The 12,671-nt window shown below is 27.8% G+C and overlaps 1 protein-coding gene across 1 annotated transcript; it reads left to right on the forward strand.

Annotated features, from left to right (window-relative positions):
* Positions 1–6,161: 6,161 nt before the first annotated feature.
* LOC102598964 (uncharacterized) lies at positions 6,162–7,398 on the forward strand. Its single transcript, XM_006352798.2, has 3 exons — positions 6,162–6,309; positions 6,499–6,636; positions 7,034–7,398. Exons 1-3 carry the CDS (start codon positions 6,269–6,271, stop codon positions 7,251–7,253), a joined length of 399 nt encoding a protein of 132 aa, XP_006352860.1. The 5' UTR covers positions 6,162–6,268; the 3' UTR covers positions 7,254–7,398.
* The last annotated feature ends 5,273 nt before the right edge of the window (positions 7,399–12,671 follow it).

Consider the following 12,671-nt stretch of genomic DNA (forward strand, 5'->3'; position numbering starts at 1 on the left):
TTTGAATTCAAGATTGCTATTTGAAATCGTAGCGAAACACTAAATTTCTTATCCCACATATCTTTTCATGGAATACCAATTCATGAAGTGGAGGGTTATACATATTATTACTAATAATTTATAATCTACTAATTGAAAAAGGTTAAAATTTAAACTCATCAACTTTAAATTCGGGTAAGCACTATGTAACTGCCGGACATAGAATGTGCATGTCAACCAACAATGACTAATTTCAAGAGTCATCATGCATATTATAACTTTATACCTTTATTTATCCAAACAAGAGAATCACTTGGTGTGAACAATATTTGATACCATGTGGTCCTTTAATCCCTCAGCTTCATTGAATTGAAAGTGTTTCTATATTTTAGGGGCAATAGAATTTCCTTTTTCATTTGTATGACATCCAAATGAGATCATTTTTATTTCTAGATTATGATACTTATAATTAGTTATCCTACATAAACATTATCAAAACCCTAAAGAAATGGTCCTTACCTTCTAGAGCTTCACATGCTATACCACCTTCTCTTCCCTTAAGTGGGATCCCCCCACCCATTTCACTTTGATATGTTTTAGTGGATACTTTTTCCCTTTATCAATCCCACGCCTTATTGTGATACTAATTTGAAGTTGAAATTATGTTTAGAGATACTATCTGAATTTTAAAAGTTGTATTTATTTTTCTCATAAATATGAAAATTTCACAATTTGTGAAAACTATTAAAACTTTTTAATTCATATTTCATAAGCAAAGCAAGATATCGAAATGTGTATCCGTAAAATTAATAAGTCATACATCTCCATATTTGTTGTATAGATAAATTCTTATGATTACATGCTAAATTTTTTAAATATACATAATTTTATAATGATACATTGTCCAATAAAGCAACAATAGTGTGTGTATATGAGATTTTTTCTACACACAATTTCTTCACGTCGAATATGAGTTTTTTTTTTTACAAAATTTAAATTTATGGACCAAGTTTTAATTTTTTTAAAATGAAGATTACATACTTGGAATTAAAATTCTACCTTTTAAATGAATTTTTGAAATTTGATTTGATTTCAAATTGAAGTTAAATTGTTCAAATATAATTAACAACAAATACAAATTTTAAATTTGAATTCCAATTTGCATGTCAAAACGGCCCAAACATTTTTTTCTCGACTACATTTCTTACGTCCGTATTCACCTAATTCTTGGATCCAAAGAGACATCAATAACAATGTCATTTCCTCTCGCAACTAGTCTTTTATAACGTAGAAGACTTCGTTTGATTATCTAATGAATATGAATATCTCGATTTGTGCTTGTCATTCTCGCACAGAGACCATGTTAATCTTTTATATTGTTCTAATTCTATTGGATCGATATTTATATGATGATTCATCTAAGTACACTGGTGAAGGACAAAACTCGTGTATTTTTTTATAAGATTTGAACAGTCTACTTTTTAAACTAACTTTTAGAATGTGAGTTACGCTTATCTAATTTTACAGGTATCAAATTAGTTAGGCGCAATGTGGCCCATCAGGAACCAGCCGAAAGTTGTGAGTGTGAAAATATCGAGGTCCATAAAAAATATTTGGATAATAATGAATGGAATATCCCACATTTATGAAAAAATAAAAATACTCAAAATCTTTAAAATCACTTATTTTCTAAGAAATTTTTTATTTACATATCTTTCACGAAAAATATTTTCCTCTTGTTTTCACAAATTAAAACAGCGTAGAGTAACCTGCCGTCTTCATATACTTTGGAGGCGGTGATTAGTTCTTCTAAGTGATGATTGCTTTTTTTGTTTGTTTGTTTTGTTTTGTTTTCAAATGGTTGAAGTGGATATTACACTCATTTTAGAAGCATTATCTTTTATTGGTATAATACTCAGTATACCAATAATGACTTTGTATGCAACCAAACGAAGAAAATTTAGTATATAATACTAGTCAGGAAAAATGATGTTGTAGAATTTACCTATAAAAAACTTACCCACACCGAATGTATACACTAATTCAATACATATATGCCATGTATTTAAATTTATAATTCATTTTACTAAACCTTAATTAATTATCATGTGTTCTACTTTATTAAATCACATAATAATGAAAATTGCATTAGTTTGATGTACGTATACACCCGGTGCGAATAAGTTTCTTTCCATTATTCACCTAGCTTTGAGGTTATGCAAATTAAAGGTTAGATTTGATGTTTAAATCAGTTCATGACCATTGCAAAATCCTTGTAGACAATTGCAAGAGTACTATATCTTCGGGATAGTTTAATCTCATAAAATATCTTACTCCATGAAATATATTTTTTCTTTTTGATAATAAGAAAAATCCGCAGCCGCTATTCTTTAGATAGACACAGATAAAAACCCCTTATAACCATTCCATGAAATATGAATATCCCACCATTATACCAAATGATCCTTTAATATGTAATTTGTATATAATAAGTTGTAATAAATATATAATCAATGTTTACGGTACACAAACTAATTATACACAAATTACGCCATGATTTTACTAGCTAAATTTTGTAAAAGATAAAATTATGGTCATTTTTTAAAAATGGGACACTAAATACCGTTAGTGTAGAGATCCTTTTTTTATAAAACGATTTTATATTGTATAGTTGTCACCTAAAATAATAATAAACATATGTATATTATAAGTATAATATACAATTATTTTAAAAAAACGCACAATCAATATATATTTGGCTAGATGATATAATTAATTATTTTTGTCAAAGGGTCTAATGTGTAACTTGCCCATTTTATAAAGGGTTTAAAGACTATTTTGAGTTAGAAAGTTTGGACTCCATTGTATTATGGGCCTGGTATCAGTTGTGGGTGTTCCCATAATTGGTACAATATATATTACTTGGATGGATACATTTTAATAAATAATTACTGATTTTAGCGATACTTTTTATTTATTACCATTTATAATAATACATAGCAATACTATGTTAAATCTGTAATATGTATTAAAAGTGAATTATGTATGCAAAATATATGTATTATAGCTGTTTTTTAAATATGTCATGCTTGTTTGGTAAGAAATAGACACATTATATTATAAGTGTATTAAAGTGTGTGATAAATGTATTATCTATCAATAAAACTTGTATTATATGTGAATAATAAATTGTTCTTTGTAATATATATTAAAACTGTATTATAAATGTATGTATTAAAAGTGATCAAGTGAAAAAATAAATTATTGCTATAAATGGTAAATATTTTTTAATATAGTATATTTATGTAAGTGAAATGTCTACATTTTAAACTTTGCTGTTACGTTTTCCGTCTTAGCTTAATTTTCAACTATAATTAGTATTTTCTTCTCTACTAATAATATATAATTAATATCTTATGCTTAATCTCATACTTTAGTCATATAAACAGAAAACATTAGTTAGTTGTAAGTTTTTAACTGTTTTCTTGATAGAGATATCTATTTTAGACCTCAATCTGCCTTTTGTCATTTTATTTATTTTGGGCTTTCAGCCTTTTGGACAGTATATACACAAGTAATATTCAAGACATCATATTGGATATCAATGTATTTTGGGCTTCGATAAGGTTAAGTGTAATGAACTCAAATCTAATGTAACAGTAACCAACTTCTCAATTATAAAATAAGATTAGAGTTCAATTACAAATCCAGAAACTAAATACAACAACTCAAATAGCAAAAGCCCAAACAAAAATGTAGATGTAAGAACTAGGAATTGATAAAAACTGTAGAAGGGAAATGAGAAACTTAGACTCAGGTGGGGATGAGAAACACATAAATGCCTTTGCACGTAATTCATGATAACCTTTGATAGTGATGACTTATTCTATTTAACGACAACAAACGACACCTTCAATCTAGATCTAAAATTATCCCTTGTGAAGGCCTGACCTTATTGATTTTATTGGGCCTACTTAGCCCAATATCTATTTGTGTGATGCCCTTGTTGGTATCATTATTGGGCTTGGGCTGATTCATAACATTAAGGACATTCCAGCCTGTTGAAAATAGCAATTAAATGATGTCTCACAAGTCATGCGTAATATATAAATAAAAATAAAATAGGAAATAAGTCAGCTGATGCATATATATTGTATATTATTAAAAGAAAAAAAGTAGACGCGGTATATATAAAGCCTTAGAATAAAATACAGTAATAAAAATGGTCCCTTATATTTCAGGTAGGTGCAAACTGGTTTCTTAAATATATTTTTCAGCAATTTTGTTCATTTAAGTTTATCAAAAATAAGTACTTTCAATGTTAGTCAAATATTTAACAAATTCTAATGGCTACATTTATTGAAAAACCGTAGAATTTATATCAAACTTTAATGTTTCAAATTTAATAATGACCCTTATCTCTTAATTGTTTCATTTTCTTAAAGTATACAATTTCATCAATAATGGTCATATAAATAAAGGTTCAAATAAAGAGCACTTTTGGTGTCTAAGAAATTCCTGAAATTCTTGACCACATATAGTGGCTTTTTTCTCCACAAAGTGGTCATAATGATTGGTAAAAGACAAGATAGAGAATTAGAATAATCACAAGATGGGGCTCTATTTGTAAATTGAACGGTGAAAAGTGAAAACAACAAGAAAGAAAATTTGAGATGGTTTGGATTAGTTAATTATAAATAATCGATAAATATTATTGATAAGATAATTTATAATCACTCAAATATATTACTGTCTATCGTTGCTTAAATAATAGGAGGAAAAGGGACCAGAGATAGGATTTCGTCTCAATGGAGCTCAAGATTAATAATAATAATAATAATAATAATAACAATTTTTAAATTTATTTTTATATAATTTTCTAATATAATCTTTGATTAAGAGTGTTCGACTTGATCAACTATTAATACATAGCTACCTTACCAGCTAAAAGTGATTTCTATTGTTAATTGTTTTATGAATATCCTTTTCTCAATCAGCAGGTAGGCTACACCATCCTAGAAAAATATTAGTAATTAATTTTCTGAATGTATTAATTAATAGTACTAATATGGGGAAAATATTAACAGCTGGCATTATATCCAATAGTTTTTCATACTTTTACGCAATTATCACACGAAAGAACTTTGTTGTGGACCAGGAATTTATACGATCGCATCCTTTGAATACGCAGACGTTCAAAATTTGCATAATTTCAAATTACAAATTCATCAAAAAAATAGAATTTTAAATTTCTAGTTGTAATTTTAAAATATATATATATAAAAAATTACACATAAGTTTATATTTTACAAAAGGAAAAAAATAATTATTTTAATTTTGCAATAAGAGATGCATGCTCGACCTGAAAAGATTATATTAAAGAATAACTATTAATGGCTATGAGTATTATTTACCAATGGATCTTTGGCAAAATTATGTGTATTTTAAAATATGTAATGGTATTTAAGCGCAAATACTTATTATTGAAAGGGGCATGGAGATATGCATTTATAATTGTGATACATTAACATTTAGAATATTTTGGATACCTTGTTTATAAACTATGATTTGCTCATTTAGTAAGATTGTAATAAGAACTGATAAATGATTTTCTAAATAATGGGAAGTTCATGTTTATAAAAATAAATACAACTTAAAAAATTTAAAATTAGATATTCAAATAAAATTTCAACTTCAAATCAACTTAATTTCTGACGGCCTAAAATCTAAATTGTAATTTCAAAATAAGGCTTGGCTCAAGAGCCTATAGGCAGTGGCGGATCCACCTTATCATTAGGGGTTCATCCGAATTCCCTTCCGTAAAAAAATATATTATATTTACATGGTTAAAATAATTTTTTAGGTATATATAGTAGATGTCGAACCCCTTCGACTACTTCGTGTGTCTATTTCTTCAGATTTTGAACCCCTTATCAAAAATTCTGACTCCGTCACTGCCTGTAGGTAGTAAAAAAGCTAAAAAATTTGTGGTGTTTAAAATTTTGGTACATATTTTTGAAAAGTCGCTTTTAACCTATATATTTGCAATATTATTTTCTATATACATAATATAATATAAGATATATGTTCTAGTGACCATCTGAATCATGGTAGCTAGGAATATTCTAGATAAGAGAAAATGACAAGCAATTTCAAATAGCTAAATGTAAAGAAATAATCAGTAGCCACATCTATAAAGCAGCTAATCAGATATATATGAGTCATGACTTGTAGTAAACAAATTTCAGGATAATTAGCAAGACGAAAAATAATTAATTTACAGCCAAGAATGGAGGCTCTTAGCTCAAGCCAGGCCCAGCAATCACTCAGGTTAACAAATAGATTCTAATTTCCATCTGATATTTATATTGATCTGAAAATTTTGAAAAAGGAGTATATATGAAGATGAAATCTTAACAGCTCTGTTCGTTGACTGTCTGAACTTTGAACTATGACCTTGTTTATAAGGATTTCGATTCCCCACCTCGTAACCTCCTTTTCCTACCCCTATGTATATAGATGTTGTGAAAGAGTGGAAGATGGGAAAGTAGAGTGCAAGTGTGCAGAAGGATGGTCTTGCTCTGTTACTAAAACAGAGAGTTCCAAGGCTGGCAACCCCTTTTGCCAATGTTCCAGCGGCATCACTTGTACCCGCCTGTATGTACTCTAAAATTTCATTATACTCAAACAATTATATAGTGAATATACACGTATTATACATTGATCACACACATATTATATGTCAGTTCGCACTCTATTTTCCAGGTTATCATATCAAGCATGATACTAATAGTCATTACATGTTATTATGTATGCCAATTTACACATCAAAAATGATTTTTAGCGGTAATTAATTAACAACAATAGCTTAATTGCCACTCAATATGTATTTTTAGCGGCAATTATCACTCTGTGTATGTCCCTAAAGTCTTTAGCGATACTGGATTTAATGACACTTAACTGATGCCGGTAAAGACTTTAGCACTCTTTATTAGTGTTAAACCATATAGTATAAAAATTGATTCATTTACACATTTGTAATTTGTTAAAAAAGGGAAGAATCTGATCCAGAGGCACAGAAAGCACTCGAAGGGTCAGATGGTTGCAAGGTGATGTGCAAGACAGATGCAGGATATACTTGTAAAATTAGCAAAGCAGGGGAAGTTATAGCTGAATGTGGAGAAGGTTGCATTTGCATTGTTGATGAAACTGGCAATGTTAAATGCATAACCAAAGCAACAGAAACTTCTTGCTGTGCCTCTGGTTGTAACTAATAATAATTAAGAGTGATGTTGGATTTGTGGCTTTAGTTTGTTTGTATTGAAGCCTTTGAGTATGTTTCTGTGTTTTCAGTTTGGCTTATCAAATAAAAATATGAATGTCTGTTTGTTTAAATGAGATTTACTTTTGACTCTTTCAGTAAGTTGCAATTTTGTTAACTGTTATTAGGTTAATGTGTGATCTACAACAATATGTATTTGTCTAATTTAGAAATAGTTGTGACAATCTGTTAGATGAGAACAACCAAAGCGAAAAAAGTTACCTAAATATTTATGAAAAATACATCTCGTCCAATGCACAAGCAAGATCTGCAATATTTATGTCTCACAATTTTTTATTTCGGGACTCTTCAACACTCCACCTCACGTTGAGGGCTCAACATTGGCTGCGCAGACAATTCAATATGGGAGGGTGGGCGAATAATTGGGATGGACCCTAATTTGATACCATGTAAACAAGCGTGGTGGAAATATTTCAGGATGTTTTGTGATTTTGCTTATTCGATTTGGATATAAAATAGGGAAAATTATGCGAAATAGTCATTCGGCTATTTGCATTATAAAAAATTTAGCCAAATTTTCAAAATTACTAAAATCAACCAAAACTTCTTTCTTCTTCTTTCTACCCAGTTCACCATTAATGACTTCTAACTTTCTTCCTTTTCCATCCCATTTCGCCATTAATGGCTTCTTTTCCCTTTTCCTTCTTCCTCCTCCTTCGTCTTCTTCTTCACTGTTTTTTCTTTTGCTTTAAAATTTGACGTACTGCAAAAGTTAAAAATTATATATCAAAGAACTCGAATCATGGAAAAGATTTCATATCTAAAATTTAGGACTCAATATATACTTTCTACGACCTTTGGCAAGCTTAAGTGTATACTCACACACTTCAACATAGTATCAGAGCAGACAGAAGTCTTGAAATCGAATCTTACCGCCACCCATATTAAAAAAGAATTTCCACGTGCTTGACCCATGAAAAAAATCAGGTAGCATGTGAGGGGCGTCTTAAAAATATAATTAAATAATAAAAATGCGTTCTATCTAATAGCTTAAGCTTTTAAATGTTATGATTACACATTTCAACAAATAAAAAATGGCTATATTTTGTTGTAAACTAATTATTTTATTGTGTATATTTAAAACTATCCCAATAAAATATTGGAGCTAACGATTTAGAATATAACATTGGACAATTCAGTTTGGGCCATAAAAGTAAGGAGTGACTAGTTACACAATTCTATTTGGTTTTCGTTGTAATCTTCGTCCTTAAATCACTGAGTCCCAAATTTTCCTTGCTTCTTGATAAAAATAAAAACAATACACATCGAACAACTCATTAGAAAGAGTACTTTTTTATAGTATATGTACATAAACTTTATTTGCATAAATCTATTGATCTAGTTGAGTATAAGAAGATTCATAAAATCGTTAACGCAAATGTCACAACATGTGTGTCAAGAGTATTGAAAATATAATTAACTAATAAAATTGTGCTTTCTCTGATAGCTTAAGTTTTTAGATGAAAATGTCACACACTTTAACTAAGAGCACCTAAGATCAGAGGCGAACCCAGGATTTGAAGACTTCGAGTGCACCAATATTACCTTAGCTCAAATATGAGCTGAGAAAAGGGTTATAGTTGGATTCGAACCCAAGTCTCGAGTGTGGTTTCTCTAACTTACTATACCAGCAGCACAATTGCACTCTTTTGTTCCTTATGAGTGTAGTGTTAATTATATCTTAATTTCTGACAGTTTCTCAAGATAGATATACATATATACAATTTACAATTGTAACACCAGGAAAGTCCAATAAGCTTTTCTAGTTCAACTAGGAGAACAAAAACAAAGAATAATTTAGTAGTGGAAGTGAAAAAGAAAAGTTATTTAATGAGTAACATTTTCTTTTCGAGATCCCCTTTTATTTTCTAACATAAATTGAGTAGCGTATAAGAAACATCTTGTTATATTTTGTGATTTTGCGAGCTAATAATGCAGAGTTTGAACTATACATTGCCTGTAACAGGTCCAATTCTAATTGGATCTAAAATATTTGAGCTAATGATTAGAGTAGAGTTAAAATGGAGTTTTCTTAATGGACTTTAATACATAATTCAATTTGGATTGTGATAGTTCTAAGTTGGACAATTCAATTTGGGCCGTGGAGGTCAAGAGTGACAAGTTCCATCTGATTGAAATAACCTAGGACAATTCATATAACAAGAATATTATATAAATAATCAATTTGATTCATCAGTTCCGTCATTATATTTATTATATACTAAATGACATTAGTTAAATGATAAAACATCAAACACACTTATTTTATTTTGATTTTATTCACACGTCAAATTTTAATTATTGTGAAAAATAGCTAAATGAATCTATTTCAGTTTAATTTGATCAAACAATAAAAAAGATACACCCCTATACAAGATTTGTAGCAGTGTTTTAAAAGACTCTGTCAGGACTCGCCTTGAGGCTCTAGAAAAACGCCCCAAGACTCAAGTGTGGGACTTAGTTCTATAAGACTTACTCCCTAAGCGTCCAATTATACGCCTTAAGCACACCCAACACCTAATAGATCTTACACAAATTATGTGTTAAAATCTTTAGTTAGCATTATTGACCTTTATAATTCTTGAATAAATGAATGATACTTAATAATTTTTTTAATCTATAAAGATAAGAAGATTGAGAGTAACTCAAATAATAAATTGTAGTATCACATCTTTACTATTCGGTAACATTTTGAAGGTGATTATATATTACGTAACATTTCTTTTAAAAATACATAGCAAAATTTTACGTTTTCACTTATCATTGGTCTTCATGATTTTTTCATATGTCTCAAAATTATTACTATTTTGTTTAGCTATTTGAAAGTAATTTTATTCATAATGGAGTGATATTTTTATTATAATACTATTAAGTTTTATTGATTATTTTCTTTTGGAGGGGTAAATTGTATAGTATGATAAAAAAAATATATTTAGAAATAATGATTTTTTTATTATTAGAAAGTTAAGATATTATATTATTTATACATGTATAATCACGTTAGAAGTTTTATTTCTATGAGTTTCCTTAACTATGTTTGTAATTATTTCAAGGAAAAATCACACCACACATCTATTTAAGAGTTAATAATACAACTTTTAGATCTATTTTCTTATATTACTACTTATAACATTTTAATTACAAGTATTAACACATTAGTTTTAATTTATAAACCAATTAATTATAAATTATATATTATATAATGTTATATAATTAATAGGTGAGAGAAATAATATTAATGAGAAAGAATTAATTTGTAATTATCTATTACACATTTTAAGGAATTTTTGAACTTATCACATGTCAACCCACACCCCACCCTCACGTTACTCTCAAAATATATTTTTCATAAATATACTAATTTATAATTGACAAGATAAATCTTTCCCTTGATATTCTCCTAATTAGTTGATTCTTATTTTGATTATTTTATTATTCCCAAGATAAATATTAATTACTATTCAAATACTTTTTGTTTATTAATGACTATTGGGGCCTTTAATTTAAAAATAAAATAAAATTTATCACCGTATATTGTAACATGTAATTTTCTCTCTCTTTAATCTATCTTTTGATGTTTTTTATTTTATTTTAAAATTTGAATATTGTTTTTTATTTTTTTTAATATGTTTCTTTTAGAATTAAGAATTCTATATTTTGAAAATTTGATTTCGTTTTATATTTTAATTAATCTGAAACTTATTTTTTGAGAAAAAAATTGTTTTACTGAAATTTTGAACTTGTTTTTAGTGTGTTTTTCTATATCTAAAATACTATTTTGTGGGTGAAATAAATATATTTAATTCTGAAATTTGTTGATATATATAGATAATATGAGATCATAAAATCTTTAATAAGGAGTTTATACGTTTTAGCCTAAATATGATAAAGAAAAGAATCACACTTAAATACGGAATATAAATTGAAGAGAGAGGAAAATATAGAACTTGTATTAATTATTGCAATTTTGACTTTTAACTACATGTTTTGATTTTTGGATGATGTATATTTCTTTTGCTACAATTTCTGACGACAATATATAATATGCATTGTTTTACAGTTAGATTTATTCTTCCCAAATTTATAACCGTTGGATACCAATTTCATACATTTTTATTTTCTGCCTTTTTTCTAAAATTTCAAGTTGGATACCAAGTGTATTTAAATTGGATACAACATCAACTTGTTTTAGATTGTCTAATTTGGTTGAAATATCAGTTACATTTTGTTTTTTTCATTTTTAAGTGGGATATCTGTGGGATACCAATTGAATACAACATTAATTTGTTTAGGTTGTCTAATCTGGTTGAAATCTCAACTACATGTAGATTTTTCAATTTTCCAATGAGATATCAATTCGATACTAAATTTATACAAATTGGATACAATATTAACTAGTTTTACATTGGCTATTTCAGTTGAAAGCTCAATTATATGTTTTTTTTTTCAATTTAACCACTGGGACGTTAGTTGGATACCAAATATATACCAATTTCATTCTAAGATTTGACTTAATTTTTCCAGTCGATATCAATCGCATACTAACATTACCTATTTTTTGAGTATAAATTTGAAAAACACTGAATACACAAATGATTAACTAGCACACATAATAAATATTCTGAAATTATAATTCATTAACTTAAAGGACAAAATAAATCAAAACATGAGTTTGCCACAAGAAAATAATCAAATCAAGATAAAAATAAATTATGTCTTTTTTCAGAAGGGTAATTTGAACATGTTTTCCTGTTGTGTTCCTCCCGACGACATGTACTGCACGTAATCTTAGACCTCTTGAATTTCACATCAGCAAACAATTTACAGCGTTCAAGTTGTGGTCTCCCTACATTTCTTTTTGAACCAGGCAACGATAATTTATGCTCCAACACTTTTTGAATTGTATATTTTCCTGTTTCATCATAAATTATTGTGTTAGTATTACATCATATAAAAGTACAAATAACTTTTATACATATGTTGTATCAGTATACAAATTTCATACCATTTTTATGCACACAAAATTCATACAAAAGTAAAAATACATATGTTATTTTTAAACAATTTCATATGTTATTACAAAATACAAAAGTAAAAACACATATATTATATCAGTATACAAATTTCATACAATTTTTATTCACACATTTCTTACCTATTTCATGTCAAAAGTTATCAATTATTCATACCAGGATCATGCAACTAGAATACCAAAATAATTCCAACTTATAAATATTAATTGTCATTTCTTTAATAAATAGTATACCAAATTTATTACATTATTATTCTCAAAATTCATTACAATATAATGCCAAAAAAAAATCCAATCAAACCAGAAATCGTACCAAAA

Source organism: Solanum tuberosum, unplaced genomic scaffold (genome assembly GCF_000226075.1).
Source record: "Solanum tuberosum cultivar DM 1-3 516 R44 unplaced genomic scaffold, SolTub_3.0 scf00144, whole genome shotgun sequence".
Taxonomy (NCBI): Eukaryota; Viridiplantae; Streptophyta; class Magnoliopsida; order Solanales; family Solanaceae; genus Solanum; species Solanum tuberosum.